The sequence below is a fragment of the Camponotus vicinus genome, unplaced genomic scaffold, assembly GCF_025532165.1.
Source record: "Camponotus vicinus isolate PSW18456_S1 unplaced genomic scaffold, iyCamVici1.0 SCAF_3, whole genome shotgun sequence".
In the NCBI taxonomy this organism is placed as follows: domain Eukaryota; kingdom Metazoa; phylum Arthropoda; class Insecta; order Hymenoptera; family Formicidae; genus Camponotus; species Camponotus vicinus.
The window spans coordinates 12,088,827-12,108,796 of NW_028141967.1; the positions used below are offsets into that span (position 1 = coordinate 12,088,827).

At 39.9% G+C, this 19,970-nt stretch overlaps 4 protein-coding genes across 6 annotated transcripts; 2 read left to right on the top strand and 2 right to left on the bottom strand.

Moving 5' to 3' along the window:
• Positions 1 to 1,918: 1,918 nt before the first annotated feature.
• LOC145968454 (uncharacterized) lies at positions 1,919 to 5,187 on the bottom strand. 2 transcript variants are annotated; one of them, XR_014437740.1, is made up of 8 exons: positions 5,081 to 5,187; positions 4,716 to 4,801; positions 3,441 to 3,783; positions 3,175 to 3,313; positions 2,902 to 3,097; positions 2,613 to 2,781; positions 2,425 to 2,513; positions 2,198 to 2,224 (listed from the first exon to the last, which is right to left on the bottom strand). XR_014437740.1 is itself a non-coding variant. In XM_083093911.1 (3 exons), the coding sequence occupies exons 1-3, from the start codon at positions 2,645 to 2,647 to the stop codon at positions 1,971 to 1,973; spliced, it is 378 nt and encodes a 125-aa protein (XP_082950037.1). In that variant the 5' UTR covers positions 2,648 to 2,734; the 3' UTR covers positions 1,919 to 1,970. The 2 variants fall into 2 exon arrangements, 1 of the variants encoding a protein (XP_082950037.1); XM_083093911.1 differs by lacking the exons at positions 2,902 to 3,097; positions 3,175 to 3,313; positions 3,441 to 3,783; positions 4,716 to 4,801; positions 5,081 to 5,187 and having other exon boundaries at positions 1,919 to 2,224; positions 2,613 to 2,734.
• Positions 5,188 to 13,442: 8,255 nt separating this feature from the next.
• LOC145968405 (uncharacterized) lies at positions 13,443 to 19,573 on the bottom strand. 2 transcript variants are annotated; one of them, XM_083093829.1, is made up of 8 exons: positions 18,594 to 19,573; positions 17,560 to 18,527; positions 16,894 to 17,493; positions 16,134 to 16,807; positions 15,829 to 16,061; positions 13,946 to 15,381; positions 13,760 to 13,879; positions 13,443 to 13,673 (listed from the first exon to the last, which is right to left on the bottom strand). In XM_083093829.1, the coding sequence occupies exon 2, from the start codon at positions 18,297 to 18,299 to the stop codon at positions 17,688 to 17,690; it is 612 nt and encodes a 203-aa protein (XP_082949955.1). In that variant the 5' UTR covers positions 18,300 to 18,527; positions 18,594 to 19,573; the 3' UTR covers positions 13,443 to 13,673; positions 13,760 to 13,879; positions 13,946 to 15,381; positions 15,829 to 16,061; positions 16,134 to 16,807; positions 16,894 to 17,493; positions 17,560 to 17,687. The 2 variants fall into 2 exon arrangements, with proteins under 2 accessions (XP_082949955.1, XP_082949954.1); XM_083093828.1 differs by having other exon boundaries at positions 17,560 to 19,573.
• On the top strand, positions 13,691 to 15,563 carry LOC145969056 (uncharacterized). The gene is made up of 2 exons (XM_083094917.1): positions 13,691 to 14,228; positions 14,299 to 15,563. The coding sequence occupies exons 1-2, from the start codon at positions 13,691 to 13,693 to the stop codon at positions 15,561 to 15,563; spliced, it is 1,803 nt and encodes a 600-aa protein (XP_082951043.1).
• On the top strand, positions 15,696 to 17,369 carry LOC145969057 (uncharacterized). The gene has a single exon (XM_083094918.1). The coding sequence runs from the start codon at positions 15,696 to 15,698 to the stop codon at positions 17,367 to 17,369; it is 1,674 nt and encodes a 557-aa protein (XP_082951044.1).
• Positions 19,574 to 19,970: the final 397 nt, after the last annotated feature.

Consider the following 19,970-nt stretch of genomic DNA (forward strand, 5'->3'; position numbering starts at 1 on the left):
GATATCCACACAATATGTTCCACACAAGATTTCACTTTTTTTACAAGTATGTCTTATAACACTCCTCGTGACGTGAAACGTCGAGAAAACCGGTTTTCAAAATTTCCCTCGTTAAACTCCTGTCTGTCTGTCTGTCTTATTCTGTCTGTCTCTCTGTCTGTCTGTCTGTCTGTCTGTCTCTCTGTCTGTCTGTCTCTCTGTCTGTCTGTCTCTCTGTCTGTCTGTCTCTCTGTCTCTCTCTCTCTCATTCGCTCACTCACCGAATCTCCGCGATGCCTCGGTCCGGGCCAGACGCCGGCTTCAGAGATGTTTGCGGAGGAGGAATGGTAGTGAGGCCTGCATTGGGCGGGCGCGGGGGGAGTATCGAGATGCCCGGCACTCACTCGGCGTCGCCATCGGTAGGTCCAAGACTAGGGTCTGGGAGGAGCTGCTCACCTCCCTAAACGAGCACATCGCCATAGTACTCAGGGCCGCGCGTGCGTATCGCACGGTCGCATACGCGGCCGTGACGGTCTTGGCGGGTTCCCCTCCCCTGGAGCTTTTAGCCCATGCTCGGGCTGAGATGTACTGGGGGGTTAGGGAGCTTCGGGGGAGGGGAATTTTGGTGGGGCCGGGGGCCAAGAAGGCCATCAGGCAAAAGGTGATGGATTTGACCCTCGTGGACTGGCAGCGGCAACTGGCCGGGCCAGCCCACGAGAACCAGAGGGTTGTGAGGGCCGTCCTCCCGGTCTTTGGGGTGTGGTTGAGGAGAGCCTGGGGGCGGATCACCTTCCGGGTGGCACGGGTGCTTCGGTCACTACCTGTGCCGCATCGGGAGAGAACCGACCCCTAGGTGCCACCATTGTGAGGGGGACCGGGACACGGCGCAGCACACCCTTGAGGCTTGTTCGGCCTGGGAGGTGCAGCGCCGTGCCCTGGTCGCAGTGGTGGGGGCAGACCTCTCCCTCGGCAGCGTCATAGAGGCAATGCTGAGGGGGGAGGAGGAGTGGAGAGCCATGACCTTCTACTGCGAAGAGGTCATGTGCGCCAAGGAGGAGGCCGAAAGGGACCGGCGGAAAATGGCCCCCCCCCAACAACAGCCCTGGGAGGAGGAGCAGCGGCTAGGAGGGTCCGACGAGGAAGGAGGAGGCTTCCTGGGCTTCCAGCCCCCACGCGGGACGGAGATTGAATGGGGGACCTGATGTAGGCCTACCTTCCCCCTTTACAGCATTGCTGGCGGAATGGTGGGGTGAGTAGGGAGGTTCCGGGGCTGCAGAGACCGCATGGCCTCCCCGGCGGCCCCCCCCGCTCCCCCACCACAGCGTTAGAAGAGGCCAGCTTAGGGCCGCGGCGAGGGGGGCACAGGTGCAGAGCGGGGAGACCTCCCACCGGTGCAATACCCCCACTAGGCGGAGCCGGGAGGCGGACGGGTGTCCTCCCTCTCGGCTATTTTGGAGGTGAGGCGGTGGGGGGGGTCGCGGAAGAATGCCTGTGGCGTACCCGTGGCTCCCCCGTGACACCGCGGTGGAGGACACCCGCAGGGGTTTTAGCCGGTAGGAGTCCGGCATAACCCTCTCTCTCTCCCCGGGGAGGGGGGGTATCCTTGAGGATTTCCCCTGCGTAAAAAAAAAAAAATGTGTGTCTGTATGTGTATAGCGACCAGCTGATCGCAGCAGGCGCCCCGTGTAAGCACCCGCGTCTGACGGTGAATCGCGCCACCCTTGCCTGCCTCTTGTATTCGACCCGTCATACGTTAACTACTTCCTTTAATAATTCAAAAACTACGCTTCAAATCAAATTTTGGTAAAGGAAAAATTGTCTTAGAATGGTGTCAGGAATACGTCATTTTATAGACGGATCGTTTTTCGGGATCGCCCTGTATAATAAACTTATATATTATAAACTTTATTCTTTATTTAATACTTATTTAACACTTGTAGAACTAAATAAAGCTGCTTCGTGAGTCGGTAGAGGAAATAAACGGCGGTGATTTAATTAGAATTTTTTTTCTTAGCATTATTAAGCAATTGCATCACTTGCAGCATTATGTCATTCATAACCTGAGGATTGATTTCTCGTAATTGAGCAGCAACAAGGTTACCATACAAAGCTGCTTTGTCAGAGGGTGGTGGCATAGGAGACACAAACGGTGGTATGCTAATCGGTTGATTTATAGCATCAATTAATCGGTCAAAATTGAAACCATCTTCGCTATCTATGCTACTGCAGCTACGTTTGTGATTACCTACAATCATTTAGAGATTGTATTTTTTTTACTTCTATTTTAATTACATTTGTAGATTAAATAGAGCAGTGAAAAATTGAAAACAAAAGATAAAAATTTTTAAATCTCATTAAATATAAAATTTCACAAATATTAATTTTAATTTTTCATTTCCCTTCAATTTCACTTTTCATAAAAAAATAATTAATAAATTAACATACGTGATCCACGACCACTGCTGCTGCGTTCATCAAAAGTCATAGTATCATTAGACTCTTCGCTGAGAAATGTCGCGATATTGGTTACAGTTCTGTAACATACAGTTTAATTTTACATGCAATGAATATAAACAAATATGTACTACTGCATTAAGATATGTTTGTACGCTCGTTATTTCATAAATACGTACTCGATTTCGGACTGCATATCGCTAAGAAACTTCATTCGTTCGAAGTGCACCCATTTCTTTTATGAGGTCCCTGCTGAACCGCTTGGTTTCTGCTGCTTACTTTTATACGTCCTATAAGTATCGCACAATGACTTCCATTTTTTCTTCATAGTCGCAATGTCTATTGTATCTAGAAAAAATACAAAACTATGTTTAATGGCTCTCTACTTAATCTTATCCCAATTATGAGTATAGAATATTACTGTTCATTGCTGTTTTTATCTCTTCCCACAGCTTTTTTTTGGCTTACATAGTTCGTTCACTAAGAGGAAGCTTGAAATTCCACAGCGGGGGACGTTTATGTATTTCTTCGATGAGCTGTTCCTCTTCCAAAATTTTACTATTTCGCCAATTGCTCTTGGCCTCTTGGTTTGAAACCTGGATGGTATCTGTTACGATTGCCTCCTCACCATCTATTAAACTTTTGCGTATTATATGTCCGTCTTCTACACATTAAAGTATTCATGTTACTTATAATGTTACTTATAAAATATATAATAATGAAAATGTTACTAATGTTCACCGGTTTGAGGATAAAAATATAAATTCTCATCTATAAAGCATTTGTCATATCCCTCCAAACAAAGTGAATGACAAGATATTTCTTGTTCAGTACAAATAGTTTCGCACACACCACAAGTGTACGAGGGCAACAGAATTTCCTAAAATATAAGAAACACAATTATTAACACAATATAACAAAATTAATCTATCTAACATAAATAAATAAGAAACAAAGAGCAGTCTAACCTATAAATATGTTTATGTATGTATATAATATATACCAACTTCGTTTATATTTTCGGGTGCTGTCAATTCATTAAACCCTTCAGCCATAATTTCTTCTTTTATACACTTTTAATTAAAATAATTTAAATTTCAGCGTTGCTTCAATTCGCTAAAAGTTGGACTGTGTCGAACTTTGAGCGTTTATTCGCTAGATTCGCCATTCTGGCGAAAATTGATGGAGTGGGGGTAAAACGCCAGCTTTTACATGCTGCGTGAAATTGTGCTTAAGTTATGAAAGATTTTGCAGGAGCATCACAAATAAAACCTTTAATTGTAAATGGTAAAACTCGTCCTTGAAATACAAAACCATCATTTACTAGTTCTATAGCTTCTTTTACAAAATCTGAGAGATATTCATTAGTATTAGTGGGTTTTTTGTAACCATGGTAAATACCAATTACGCATATATTATAAGGATATTTAAATAAAGAACGTAAAATTGGATAAATCTGACTACTAGAACTTTTACTAAGAGGTAATCCATCTATATTAACTAATAAATCAATCGATAATAATGTGGAAACATCCACCTTAGAAATTAATTTATCTATTGCAAACTTTAAGCCAAAATGTGCATAAATTCCTGGTTCTATATTTTTTGAAAATGTTTTCCGAAGTGTTGTCAGTAAAGTTCTAGGGTCATTTGGTAAATTTGAGTGAATAGGTATTGTTTTCAATAAACTTAATAATTTTCTTAATGATTCGTGAGACACATTATATGTAATCGCCCATTTACGTAAACCATGAAAAAAATTATTTTCTGCACTATTGTTTCGTAAATTAACATCAAAGTTAATAGTCGAAGATTGGTTATCAAAATTGTTTAAACTATTGTTGTTATTTTCCATAAAAATATCAAAAAAATTTTCATTAGAAATATAGCTTTCATTATCACTTATCTCGTCAAAGCTGTTACGTTCATTACTACAATTGATTCTGCAAATTTCTGTAGAAGTAACAATAGTATCAGTACGTGTATTAAAATTATCATTTATAAGTTCATAACACGTGTCTGTATTTTTCTTAACTTTTCTAAAAAAAAGTACGACTTTTTTTGCATTTAGGCATTATTTAATTTTAAAAACAATACTATTATAATATAATATAAGATTAGTACCAAAATCTGAAATTGAAACAAAATTCAAGCAATTTAAATTTAAAGTGAAACAAATTTTTTTTTTAATGTATAAGAATAATTATAGAATTTTCTCTGGCAATGACATGTAAAAAAAAAGAAGAAATAAACTAATAAAGTAGTTTTTGATTTGTACTTACTTTTATGCTTCGTGTCCTAATGACCCAGTGTGTAATCACCCAAAAGTGACGCAACGTAATATTATTAGAATATAGATGCTTGGACACTGTAATATAAAGAGAATTTTACATGAAGAATAAGAAAATAAATAGATACAATATACCCAGCAAACATCAAGTAATAGTTATATAACTGTTACTCGGTGTTTGCTGGGTATGTATTTTGTGTGATTTTCTTCAAGCATAACCTTAAATGTACTGAAATACATTTATCCTGAACTGTTAAAAGAATGTAAAAAATATTACTAAAAATATATAAAAAAATATTCTTAAGTTTTATTTAATATTTGATAAAATGAAATTAATAAAAGAAAAAAGATGATTACCTCTAATTAAAACGATATTTCATGTAAGGCACATGGCAAACATGGCCAAACACTTAAGCTCTATGCACAATGAAAAGCACAGGCAACAGGAACAGGAAACAGGGAACAAGAAATAAGAAATTATCGCCGTCAATTCACAATGACGGCGATAGCGACAAGAGCCATCCAATCAGAACTCAGCGGTATAAATTCCGTACATAACCTACAATAATACGAACTGTCAATACAGTACCTTCTTCAGAGAGATTAAATTTTGATCAATTTCTTTGTTTCGGCAATTAACAACTATTTTTATTAAACATAAAATACCTCAGTAAGCAAAATGTTAACAAATTGCGTGCAAATTGGCAGCAAATTTAATCAAAATTCCACATCAAATCCATAGCCATCTGTGTCCGCATTAAGCTCGTGTTTTGCTAGCAAATCTTGCTGACATAACCTGACAGCAAATTGGTGACAAAACTCGAGCAAAGTTTGCTGACATGTTGACGTCAAATTGTCGGCAAAAACCGAGCAAGACCTGCGCGCGCGCAATCTGACAGCATATTGACGGTAGAAACCGAGCATGATCTGCTTTTGACCAAAGTACAATAAAATTTAATATTACAGAATAAGTTTTATTGGTAAATTATAATTTTCTTTTCATAAATAACTATGAAATGTAATGTTATACTGTAGTTATATCTCACGCAGCAAATTCTCTTTCAACTTAATTAAATTAATAATAAAGTAAATTGTGAAAATAATTAAATTTAATTTATAAAATTGAGACAATTTATATGATAATTAAACTCTTGCTTTATGCTTCAAATAAGATAATTTTCCATTTATCCTGTTGATTCTAATCAGTTTAATATTCTCATATTAGGCTTGTATGAGATATCAAAAATTAAACCAATAGAAATATACTTTTGATCTTTTATTAATAGCCACTAGCAGGCTTTATATCTACTTCTAACAGAAATTTGATTGCGAGAAAGCGTGCATCGCGTAGCGGAAAGCGAAGGAACTATTGAATCAAGGCATTTAAATACCGATTATGCAGGTTCTGCTCGGTTTCTGCCACCAATCTGCCGTCAAATTATGCGCGCAGATCTTGCTCAGTTTTTGCTGCCAATTTGACGTCAAGTCATGCAGCAAGCTTTGCTTGCTTTTTGCTGACAATTTGTCATCAGACTTTCCTGCACTGATTTTGCTCGGGTTTTGCCGCCAACTTGACGTTAAATTTTGTGCGCGCAGATCTTGCTTGGTTTTTGCCGCCAATTTGACGTCAAGTAATGCAGCAAGCTTTGCTTGCTTTTTGCCGCCAATTTGTTGTCGGATTTTGTCAGCAAGCTTTGCTTGGTTTTTGCTGCCAATCTGCCAGCTTAATCAGGTAATAACAACTCTTGTAGCAAAATTGTAGCCTTTTTGCTGACAACAATTTTTAGCAAGCACTTGACGAAATCTGTTCGAGCAGACTTGGCTAACTGGGACAACACGGGAATGATTGCTTTTTATAGGTTTCCTCGCAATGGATAATTTTGAGGATAATTTATTGCTATTTCTTGCTGCTACGCAAGTATTTGAGCTAGGATTGTACAACAAGTGGAGAAAGAAAAAAAACTAAGTGCTGGATATTATTATAATATATTATTAGAATTATTCAAATAACTTATTTACATCAAACAAGTAATATTTACTGTCAGTGCAATATACACTTAGCTATTGGAAAAACTTATTTAAAAAAATATTCAATTAAATGTAATTTACTTGATGTTTTCAAAATAGAAGATATTTCTGCCCATGCATTTTCTTTCACTATCTCGATATTCCTTTAATTTCTTATCATAAAGAAATGAGCGAGATCGTACCAGATCTATCAAAAGCTCGTCTCCACCTCGTTTTTCACCCTGAGCTAAGTATTCTGTATTCATGTCGTCAATGTCTCCGAAAGTAATATCTTCCATCCTATCGTCAAAACTTCTTTTTTTATAATAATCGTGATTAAATGTCATGTTTACTGAATGTATCGCGAATGCACATATAATCTCGTTCGAAAGAGCTCGTTCGAAAAAGCGCTAAAGAAAGTACATAAAATCAAATCACTGTGATTGGTCAGGTACAGGCAATAGAGAATAAAAATCCAACGCGTCGAAAATTTTATTCCTATTGCCTATTCCACGTTCCTATATTTTTCATTGTGCATTGATACACGGTTTCCGATAGGTTGAAATCTATTGCCTGTGTTATTCTCTGTTCCTGTTGCCTGTGTTTTTCATTGTGCATAGGGCTTTAACGATACATGACGACACATGACGACAAAAGACAAACCCGCTCACGAATATGGCCGCTTAAAGGCTTGTTCGTAGTGCGTATGGTCTTAAGGGTTTTTTTACACTTAATTTAATTCGAATTTCTTGTATACTGCACATGCGCAATAAAATGTGCAATGAATAAATTCAACGAATACTCTAAGAATATTCTTCTCTATTAGAAATATATGATTTACGATTTTAACATTCTACGTATATTCATATAATATTCAATTCGAATATTCCAAAATTAAGAACATTCGTACTTTATAAGAATATTCATAGAATATTGTGTGCTATCTGGGTGCAAAAGAACGTGCTGCAAAAGAAAAAAGTGATATTTGAAATACTATTACATATGTGCTATTTGAAGTTCCTATTATTATTATTTAAGTACTAAGTTTGATATTTGATTTCGAAGTAAAGTTTTTAAGTTCTTGAGTTTATTTTTTTTTTAGTTAATATAATTTCGTTTGCTCATTACGTACAATATGTAATTTATTGCATGTTTTTTGTTACTATAAATACAGAGAATATATATATATATATATATATATATATATATATATATATACAGGGTGACCCATTTTAACTTAGGCAGCCAAATAACTCGAAAAATAAGCAAGATAGAGAAAAATGTTTTAGACAAAAGTTGTATGGTTTCGAGGGGGCCATAAGATGGTATCATTGGTTTGACCTTGAAGAGTCATTTGAAGGTCACGTGAAGGTCACTTCAATTTTTTTAAATGGAACATCCTATATATTTTTGTACATTCTTGTAGCTCATCTCGAGAGCTTTCCAAAACACTATAATTAAGTACATTTTCGTTAAGTACTTTTTGAGTTATGAGGCTTGAAATAATTTCTTAATTTTACATAAACCGTAAAATATCTTGTAAAATATTCATTTTTCGATTATCTTACCTTAATACTTTTACGTACAAAATAATGAGAGGAATCAACTGGTGTAAAGAAAACACATAATTGTTTTGAAGAAAAAATATATAATTTGCAATTAACAATTCCATATTTTTTCTTAAAAACAACTATGTGTTTTCTTTACACCAGTTGATTCCTCTCATTATTTTGTACATAAAAGTATTAAGATAAAATGATCGAAAAATGAATATTTTACAAGATATTTTACGGTTTATGTAAAATTAAGAAATTATTTCAACCCTCATAACTCAAAAAGTACTTAACGAAAAGGTACTTAATTATAGTGTTTTGGAAAGCTCTCGAGATAAGCTACAAGAATATGTAATGACAAATAGTAGGTTCCATTTCAGAAATTGAAGGTGACCTTCATGTGACCTTCAAATAACTCTTCAAGGTCAAACCAATGATACCATCTTATGGCCCCCTCGAAACCATAAAACTTTTGTCTGAAACATTTTTCTCTAAAATGCTTTGTTTCCGAAATAATTGCGTGCGTTAATTAAAATGGCTCACTCTGTATATAACAATATATTAATAAATAATATATGTATATATGTATATATGAAGTATGAAAACACATATTTTGAAATGAAAGTATTACAGAAATATTAAAATTTATATATATATATATATATATATATATATATATATATATAAATTAATTATACAATACAATAACGTTAATCTAATAATACTTGTCATAAAAACGTGATTTTCAATTTAAAATAAATCTGTTTCTTGTAGGCAAATTTGTTAAACAAAATATTGTTACCGAAAAATGTGCAAAACCAGTAATTATTGAAGATATTGAAAATTGGAATCCAAAAACTTCTCCTGAACTTTTATTCAGTATTATAGACGTAATTGAAAACTAAAATAAAAATGAAAATTGCTTATTAAATTTTATGTATAATTATGCATATAATTACATGGAAAAAATAGATTAGCAGTTAACAAAATATTTTTAATTACTCTGCTTATCAAATTTTTAGTTAGTTAATAATTTATTGGATTTAAATATAATGCTATAAGTCACTTGTGAATATAGTGTTGGTGTTTGAAATTAAAAAAATTTATAGAAACAAAAAAGCTCTTATGTCAATAAAAGTTAAAAACAAATATTAAGTTCTCATAAACAAATACTGCTTGAATATTACTACTTGAAATTAATTTAAATTTAAAACACTGTTTTTTAAATGTTTTTCGATAAAAATTAAAAATCTCGTTTTTTATGTACATAAAATTTAGTTTTGCATAGTTACAGAATCTAATTAATTGTACTTTGTTAGCGTATTTAAAAATTGATTGTCTAAAATGTGGGAAATATTTCTCTATTAATCCAATCGAGCTTCTTTGTTGTATTAACAAATTTCTTTTCTCTTCGTATAATCGGACATTTATATTAATAATTAAAAAGAGTTTATTTACTATATATTTATTTATTATATAGCTTAATAATGTAAAAAAGTTTATTTACTATATAGGTATGCAAAAGAAAATGTTGACTGCAATAAATGCTATGTCAAAGCAGCAAAATATCATACTAACAAAAATTATTCGAATGGAAAAAAGTAGCATTAAGCATGAACGTAATATCATTGTTGACGCTGCTGTGATAGAAACAATGTCAAAATATTTCCCTATCGATGATGAAAATAAAACGTTTGTCGCAGTTGAAGAAAAATTGAAGATGGAACGAAATTTCTTTGATAATGTGGTAACATTTCAAAATATGCATAAACAATTTGTGTTTAATCTATCACATTTTATTATTTGTAATATTTTTTATTAAAAGTGCAAAATTATATTTTACGGAAGACCAAAGTTAATTAAATTTTTTATATTGTTTTTTGAATATATTATATTATATTATATATTATATATTATATATTATATTATATTATATTCTTCATCTTAATATGTATATTAGTTTGGGTGGAGATATAGTTTTAAATGAATCAGAAACACACGGTCCTTCTATAATATATTATAATTAAAAGTAATTAATAATATTTCTTATGAAGAAAAATTTTAATTTATAGTTTAGTAATTGAATAAATAATTAATTGAATAGATATTTAATTTTTCTCTCATTTTTTATATGACAATTTTCTATTTTCATCAAAATTTAGAATTTATAATTGAAATAAATTGTTGTTTATGAATAAAAATTCGAATATAATTATACTATCCTTACTTTTGAACTTACGCGTATACAAAGCACACAGGATTTCTTCTTCGACATGATCGTACATAAAGGTATACACACAATTTCTTTTTCAATATATGATAACTATATTAAATATTCGAATAAAATCTTTATGCTTAAACAACAACTATTTAATATAAAAATGATGCAATTCTTCTGCAAAATTTTGTATTAAATTACTGGAAAAACGATATTTTAAATATATCTTATTGTTCATGTATATGAGGTACTTAAAATTTAAATCATAATTTTTTTTAGGTTTATTATATATACTCTATAAAATTTATTAATTTTGTAGGTACTATATATGAAAAGCAAAGGCGGTAATACGTCTCACGACTTGATTTACAATATTTCCAGCACGATAACTAATTCTGCAGCAACAAATTATAGCTTTTATGGACAAAAACAAAAACAAATTTTTTCTAATCTTACCTTATGCAGTTGCATCTACCGTAAGTTTTATTTAAGTGAAGCATGCTTTATAATAAATGAATATAGCTTAAACTAACCAGTGATTGAATAGCTAATTATATATATTGTATTTTCTTAAATATAAAGTTTTCAAGTTTTTAGTATAATAAATAAAGCAATAAAATAATATCTTTTAATTTCTAAAATTTAAGAATTGGACTATCGTAAAAGTAATAAATAAAAAAGCGTTAAAAATTTTTTTTTACATCAAAAGTTTATTCGAAAAGTTTGATCGATTTATACTATATACTAGTATCAGTATAAAGTATCAGTAATATTAGAACGTTTGCATTCATAACAGATATTATTTTTATGTATGTAGATGCTGTAAAATTACAATTTACTAATGTCAGTGATGAAGAAATTAAACCAAGCATTAAAAGATGGCTCGATAGTTCAAAAATGAGAATGCTCCGTGCTCAAACGTAACTATGAACAATACTTCGCATCTTTAGTAAAATCTATAACAATTTTTTTGACGAGAAGTATGGATTTTAAACAGAAAATTCCCTTATTTTCCAGGAAAAACACAAAATAACATAACATCAATGTTATAGTTTCCCATTCAACAATGTATAATTGTTATGTGTATAAGGCATATAATTGTTATGTATAAGCTACCTTGTTGAGTGGGAAATTATAATATTGATGTTATGTTACTGTTATTTTGTGTTTACTCTGGGTTACGTATTTCTATTGCTTGTTAAAAGTACTTCTTAACCTTTATGTTTTTATAAATAACTTTCTTGATTTTTATTCAAGAAATCGTAACAGCTAATTTAATATATATAATAATCGTAATAGTTTTTAATTATTATAACGTTATTATTTCATATATTAGTCATTTTATTTTATAATGTTTATTAAAATAATTTTTTTAATTTTTCAGGCAAGCGCCTAAAAGAAAAATATTTCAACCAATAATACCAACTGAAAATGATGATCCAGAAGTTTAAATTAAAAGAAAAAATTATATATTAAAATATTTTATTATCGTATTGTATTATTCTTTATTATTGATTAATATATACATACACATATACAGGGTGACCCATTTTAACTTAGGCAGCCAAATAACTCGAAAAATAAGCAAGATAGAGAAAAATGTTTTAGACAAAAGTTGTATGGTTTCGAGGGGGCCATAAGATGGTATCATTGGTTTGACCTTGAAGAGTCATTTGAAGGTCACGTGAAGGTCACTTAAATTTTTTTAAATGGAATACCCTATATATTTTTGTACATTCTTGTAGCTTATTTCGAGAGCTTTCCAAAACACTATAATTAAGTACCTTTCCGTTAAGTACTTTTTGAGTTATGATGCTTGAAATAATTTCTTAATTTTACATAAACCGTAAAATATCTTGTAAAATATTCATTTTTCGATTATCTTACCTTAATACTTTTATGTACAAAATAATGAGAGGAATCAATTGGTGTAAAGAAAACACATAGTTGTTTTTAAGAAAAAATATGGAATTGTTAATTGCAAATTACATATTTTTTCTTCGAAACAACTATGTGTTTTCTTTACACCAATTGATTCCTCTCATTATTTTGTACATAAAACTATTAAGGTAAGGTAATCGAAAAATGAATATTTTACAAGATATTTTACGGTTTATGTAAAATTAAGAAATTATTTCAAGCCTCATAACTCAAAAAGTACTTAACGAAAATGTACTTAATTATAGTGTTTTGGAAAGCTCTCGAGATGAGCTACAAGAATGTACAAAAATATATAGGATGTTCCATTTAAAAAAATTGAAGTGACCTTCACGTGACCTTCAAATGACTCTTCAAGGTCAAACCAATGATACCATCTTATGGCCCCCTCGAAACCATACAACTTTTGTCTAAAACATTTTTCTCTATCTTGCTTATTTTTCGAGTTATTTGGCTGCCTAAGTTAAAATGGGTCACCCTGTATACATATATATATATATATATGTGTATATATATATATATATATATATATATATAGATTAATACATACTGTTCAAAAACATCAAAAAATTAATTAAAACTCTCGCAATGGCCCTCGACTAAAAAGGAGAGTCGAGGGCCCGGCCGTTCGTTCGGCGCCCCTGGCAGCCGATAGCGAGATATCGCTTTGTCAGCGAATATCCGAAAACAGCGCTCGCCCTTCTCGAAAGATCCAACAACAACAAATAACCCGTTAGATCGCTCAATTTAAACATTGTCTCGGTAACCGTCGAGTTCACGAAAAATCGGGATCTTTCGAGAAGGGCTTGAGTATAAATCGACGCGATCACGGAGCACTGAGCCTTTTGTCGAAAAGTCTCCGACGCGATCATTTAGCTCTCGAATATTAAAAACGTTCTTTCCGTCGCTCGCGGAATAAATCGATTTTCTCCGTTGCTTGCGGATTCAAAATTCAGCTTGAATTTTTCGATCTTTTCTTCGTCGTTAGTCAAGAAACTGTAAATATATTAAAAATTGTATTTGTGAATTAGAATAAAGGACTGTACATAGACACATATATATATCGGGACTTGTCGTTCTCTTTCTTTCGCGCCGCGCTCACTTCTCGGTCTATTCTCGCGCCTTTTGCTAACATTTGCTGGTCCTTCGAGCCGGATCTTCGTGACCGGTTTTTTATACGACGCCGTGTGAGTGAAAAGTGGTGTGCTTCCTCTGTGCTTCGGAGATCAGTCACCTGAAATTCAAGCCATCATGAGCCGTAAGGCAGAGTTAATAATTACCGCCGCAACGGATCTCTACGGCAAAATCGCTCGCACTCACGAGAACCTGATGAAGCTGGGCGCTGCCAGAATCACTGTGGGCGCCGTGGAGGCGCGCCTGCAGTCCTTGGAGAGGTACTGGACCAAATTTGACACTCACAACGATGAGCTTCTAAACCACCTAGACCAAATCGCAGATTCGGAGTATTTAAAACTCGACATATCTGCTCTGGCTGAGGAGGCCTACCTCGGTAATAAAGGTTTGCTGTTGGACCTTCTGCGTAGCCTCAAGACCGGGGAAGCTGCTACGAAGGCGCTAGAGCCTTCCTCTCAGGCTCCTCGCACTACGCTTCCACGGATCCAGCTGCCTCATTTCTCCGGGAAGTACGAGGATTGGCCAGCTTTCCGCGACCTTTTTCAGTCCCTAATCGGAAGGGACACCCTCACAACACCAGTTGAGAAGCTCCATTATCTGAAGGCGTGCCTTAAGGGAGAGGCAGAATTATTGGTCAGAAGCCTGCCTACGACAAGTGAGAACTTCGAGCGCGCGTGGGATGCTCTCATTGCCTACTATGAGAACAAGCGTCTCCTGGTGCGCAGTTACATCTCCCAGTTCACTTCAAAAACTGAAGAGCGAGTCGGTGATTGATCTGCGCAAACTCTACCACAGCGTAAAGAGCACCGTGGGCTCCCTGGAGAGCATTGGGCGCCCTATCACGAAGGGCGAAGACCTTTTTGTGCATCTGGTTGTCGACCTTCTCGATCCTCGATCTCGTCGCGAGTGGGAGAATTTTATTAGTGACTCAAACGATCCACCTTCGTATGATAAACTGCAGCTCTTCTTGGATCGTCGGTTGCACACCTTGGAATCGTTGCAGCCAGTCAAGGTCGAGGCCGCTTCTTCCAAGTCGAGTTCGAGTACAACGCAGAAAACCCGCACTCTACACGCGCGAAAGCAGGACAGCAAACGAGGTCGCTGCTCCTTGTGTAGTCAGGACCACTACATAATGTTCTGTGATCTCTACCAGAACAAGACGGCGGAAGAGAGGAAGCGTCACGTCGAGGCGAACGATCTGTGTCTTAACTGCCTCGGGAAGCACAAGGTAAGCGAGTGTGCTTCTCAGAAGACGTGTTCGTTGTGTCGCGCGCGTCATCACTCGACTCTCCACGAGGCGTGTCCGTCGGTCGAAGTCGCTAAGACGTCGCACTTAGCGCAACGCAAGGCCGAGCCGACGGTGTCGGTGCTCCTTGCTACCGCGCGCGTTCGCGTAATGGACCGGTTCGGCCGCGTCCACACTGCGCGCGCCCTAGTCGATCAGGGCTCGGAGTCTTCACTAGTTTCCGAAGCTTTAGCCCAGCGTCTTCGTCTGGTGCGATCTCCTACCTCGGTCGCGGTGTATGGAGTCGGCGGCAAGCAGACGGGCCTCGCGCGCGGTCAGGTCGCTCTCCAGATCCGCTCTCTATGCGACGGGCCTTTAATAAACGTGACCGTCTTGGTCTTTCCCCGGTTCACCCTTTATGAAGGCGGGATCAAGGCCGACCGTCAAGCGTGGACGCACATCAAGGGACTGGAGCTCGCCGATCCGGACTTCTCAGCTGCGGACCCCGTGGACATCCTTTTGGGAGCTGATGTCTACGCCACCATCCTCCAGGAGGGACTTCGGCGAGGCAAATCACAGGAACCTGTGGCACAAAAAACGGCATTAGGCTGGATCTTATCTGGGGCCGTCGGCGCAACAGCCACTCCGCGTCGCACGCTAGCACATCACTGCCTGGCCGAGGAAAGTCTAAGCGCTCTCGTACAGAAGTTCTGGCAGCAGGAGGAGCTCTCTGACGCCGCTGTAGCTCTCTCGCCTGTGGATTAGGAGTGCGAGAACTTCTTTCGCCGGACTCATACGCGAACCGCCGACGGCCGATACGTCGTGCGTCTGCCGGTCGTTTCTCCTCTGCCAGACTTTTCAGCAACGCGCTCTTCGGCTCTGCGAGTTCTCTTCAGCATGGAGAGGCGCTTCACTCGGGATCCTCCATTTCACGCGCTCTATTCAGACTTCATGCGGCAGTACGAGGACTTGCGCCACATGTCACCCATAGCTCCTGCCGCCAAATCAAATGAGTCGGTGAATTACCTACCTCACCACGGCGTTCTGCGGAAGACCAGCGTCACCACGAAGCTGCGCGTGGTCTTCAACGGCTCCACGCCAGCTACTTCGGGCAGAACTCTAAACGATCATCTTATGGTGGGTCCGAATTTGCTGCCTCCTCTCGCCGACGTGCTACTCCGCTGGCGACAACACCGATACGTCCTCGCCACCGACGTAGAAAAGATGTTCCGGCAGATCCTGGTACATCCGGACGATAGGGACCTGCAAAGAATTCTGTGGCGTTATTCCGAGCAAGACAGTCCAGCGGAGTATCAGCTGAGCACGGTGACTTACGGTCTCGCGTGTGCGCCGTTTCTGGCGATGCGCACCCTGAAGCAGTTAGCCGAGGACGAGAGTGAGCGGTATCCACTGGGGACGGCCGCACTCCGACGGGACGTCTACATGGACGACATTCTGACTGGAGCATCAACGTTCGCGGAGACCAAGGAGATGTGCAAACAGCTGTCCGACATCTGCATGGCGGGCGGCTTTCCTCTCCGGAAGTGGTCGACCAACGACTCGGCTCTCCTCTCCGCCATCCCGATGGAGCATCGGTTGCAGCGCGAACTCCGTGACTGGCGACCACACGAGGCTCACTCCACCTTGGGACTGCAGTGGCATCCCGCTACGGACGACTTCTCTTTCGCTACCCGGCACATTGCCTTGCAGTCCGTCACTAAGAGATCCGTGCTGTCTTTGGTGGCGCAACTATTCGATCCCCTCGGCTGGCTGGCGCCGGTCGTGGTCCGTGCCAAGATCGCTTTCCAATCTACTTGGCTTCAAGGACTCGAGTGGGATGCCCCGCTCGACGACGTCTCCGCATCAAACTGGGTCGACTTCCATGCGGAAATCCCGGTACTCGAGCAAATCCGAGTACCTCGATGGATCAATCTGGACCCTTCTTGCACGCACCTGGAGGTCCATGGCTTCTCCGACGCCTCTGAACGCGCGTATTCCGCCGTCGTGTACTTGAGGACAAAATTAAACGATTCATGGGCCGTCAGTTTGATCACCGCCAAAACGAAGGTCACGCCGCTCAAACAGATTTCCTTACTTCGCTTAGAGTTATGCGCTGCCGTCCTTCTCTGCCGCCTAGCCAAACACGCCATGGCGATCCTCGACGTAGCCGCACCGCTTCACCTGTGGACGGACTCCACCGTCACGCTGGGCTGGATTCGAGGTCACCCGACCAGATGGCAAACCTATGTCGCGAACCGCGTCTCCGAGATCCAGAGGACAACCCCGGAGGCTACGTGGCATCACGTCTCTGGCCAGGACAACCCAGCCGACTGCGCTTCCCGCGGTCTCTCTCCCAGTGCGCTGCTGAGTCACCCACTGTGGTGGCAGGGTCCACCTTGGCTAAGGTTAGAAACCGCTGCGTGGCCGACTACCATCAGCCATAACATCGAGGAGGACCTGCCTGAGAAGCGCATCCGAGTCCACGTCGAAGCAACAGAGGCATCAACGAGCGAGGCCGCCGAGTTGCTGCGTTTCTCCTCCCTGCAGAGACTCCTGCGCGTAACAGCCTGATGCCGACGGTGGCTGAACGTGAAGGCAGGTTGTGCAGCGGTCACTCGCCGGCGCTCCCCCGGAACGACTCTGTCTGCTGACGAGATAGAGGAGGCTCGAGTTTCCTGGATCCGGCGAGTGCAATCTGAAAAATTCAAGGCCGAATTAAAATTAATAAGTCAGGATCTTACGCTCAGCAAATCAAACTCACTCGTCCGTTTTAGCCCCTTTTTAGATCCTAAGGGCCTCTTGCGGGTTGGCGGCCGGCTTGAGCACTCCATCTTGGCCTACGACGAGCGTCATCCCGTCCTCCTGCCAAAGGATTCGCACCTCACCCGGCTAATCGTGGACGACTGTCATCGACGAGCGTTGCACGGCGGAGCGCAGCTCACATTGTCTCTGATCCGCCAGCGATACTGGATTCCACGAGGTCGAGCCATCGTTAAAAGAGCTATCTCGCGATGCCTCATTTGTGTGCGATGGCGGGCGGCAACCCCACAGCAGTTGATGGGCAACCTTCCACGAGAACGCGTGGTACCTGCGAGGCCCTTCCTTCACACCGGGGTCGACTACGCCGGGCCGATTCAACTTCGCACCACCAAGGGGCGTGGACATCGCTCTTACAAGGCCTTCGTAGCGGTCTTCGTCTGCCTTGCTTCCAGGGCAGTACACCTCGAAGTGGTCTCGGACTATACGGCCGAGGCCTTCCTTGCGGCCCTCAGACGATTCGTCTCTCGCCGCGGCATTTGTCGCAGTCTCCGTAGTGACTGCGGAACCACCTTCGTGGGAGCCGATTCGAAGTTGAGGGCTCTCTTCACCGCTGGCACCCCCGAAAGTCTCTGGGTCATCGACAGACTCGCCTCCGAGAAAATCGAGTGGAAGTTCAACCCTCCCTCCGCGCCGCACTTCGGTGGTATCTGGGAGGCCGCCGTCAAGTCGTTGAAACATCATCTCCGACGGGTGCTTGGCGACGCCACTCTAACATACGAGGAGATGAGCACCCTCCTCGCTCAAATCGAGGCGTGCCTGAATTCGCGGCCACTGCAGGCGCTCTCGGACGACCCTGAGGATCTCGCCGCGTTGACACCCGGACACTTCCTGGTGGGAGCCGCCCTGACTGCCGTACCCGAGCCGTCCTTGCTGCATCAACCGGCGACTCGTTTATCCCGCTGGCAGCTCCTGCAAAAAATGCGGGATCACTTTTGGGAGCGCTGGTCGAAGGAGTACCTCCACTCCATAACTCACCGTCCTAAGTGGTTACGCGAAGAGGCGGGCTTCCAGGTCGGTCGGCTATGTCTTCTCCGGAACGAACTCACACCACCAACGAAATGGCCACTCGCGCGAATCACGAAAGTCCACCTCGGAGAGGACGGCCAAGTTCGCGTCGTCACCGTGCGCACCGCAGCCTCCGAGTTCGTACGACCGGTAGTGAAACTCGTAGTGCTACCCGTCAACAGCAGCGAGGATTACGGACCTCAACCGTAATAGATCCGATCTCGCGAGTAACGGATCTGAATTTTTTAATTAGATATAGAATATTATTCTGAAATTTTTTCCTACTGTAAAATAAATTCTCCCATTGCGTGCAGCGCATCCACTGCCGCAAATAGCCTAATTTCGCCAAACGCCTTCGGCGAGGCGGGCGGAATGTTCAAAAACATCAAAAAATTAATTAAAACTCTCGCAATGGCCCTCGACTAAAAAGGAGAGTCGAGGGCCCGGCCGTTCGTTCGGCGCCCCTGGCAGCCGATAGCGAGATATCGCTTTGTCAGCGAATATCCGAAAACAGCGCTCGCCCTTCTCGAAAGATCCAACAACAACAAATAACCCGTTAGATCGCTCAATTTAAACATTGTCTCGGTAACCGTCGAGTTCACGAAAAATCGGGATCTTTCGAGAAGGGCTTGAGTATAAATCGACGCGATCACGGAGCACTGAGCCTTTTGTCGAAAAGTCTCCGACGCGATCATTTAGCTCTCGAATATTAAAAACGTTCTTTCCGTCGCTCGCGGAATAAATCGATTTTCTCCGTTGCTTGCGGATTCAAAATTCAGCTTGAATTTTTCGATCTTTTCTTCGTCGTTAGTCAAGAAACTGTAAATATATTAAAAATTGTATTTGTGAATTAGAATAAAGGACTGTACATAGACACATATATATATCGGGACTTGTCGTTCTCTTTCTTTCGCGCCGCGCTCACTTCTCGGTCTATTCTCGCGCCTTTTGCTAACACATACATACACATATATATATACATATATATATATGTGTATGTATGTATATATATATATATATATATATATATATATATATTGTATATTGTTACGTCCGCGGAACGATTTATATCGAACGCGCGCGTCGCAGCTAACGGCACTCGCGCCCACGCTCGCGCACACGGAAATAAATACTCGTGTTTAAATAAGAACACAAGAACTTTAATGAACACAAGGGAACACAGAATGTAACAAGATATAACAATAATTATCACACGGGAAATCAAGATGCGTCCGTATAGCTTGACAGCTATTTTTCGACTCGACTGTCATTCTTCCTTATAAACAACTCTTGACAACCAGATGTTCTTGTTAAGGCCTTATGCCACTGTAATTTTTCCAAAAAAGT

Bases quoted from the DNA above. Each gene is read 5' to 3' on its own strand.
- LOC145968405 (XM_083093829.1), bottom strand. From the start codon at position 18,299: ATGATGTTTCAACGACTTGACGGCGGCCTCCCAGATACCACCGAAGTG.
- LOC145968454 (XM_083093911.1), bottom strand. From the start codon at position 2,647: ATGAAGTTTCTTAGCGATATGCAGTCCGAAATCGA. The intron at 2,514-2,612 runs GTACGTATTTAT...TGTATGTTACAG, and splicing joins GATATGCAGTCCGAAATCGA to AACTGTAACCAATATCGCGA. The intron at 2,225-2,424 runs GTATGTTAATTT...AAATGATTGTAG, and splicing joins CAGCAGTGGTCGTGGATCAC to GTAATCACAAACGTAGCTGC.
- LOC145969056 (XM_083094917.1), top strand. From the start codon at position 13,691: ATGAGCCGTAAGGCAGAGTTAATAATTACCGCCGCAACGGATCTCTAC. The intron at 14,229-14,298 runs GTGAGAACTTCG...CCTGGTGCGCAG, and splicing joins CAGAAGCCTGCCTACGACAA to TTACATCTCCCAGTTCACTT.
- LOC145969057 (XM_083094918.1), top strand. From the start codon at position 15,696: ATGGAGAGGCGCTTCACTCGGGATCCTCCATTTCACGCGCTCTATTCA.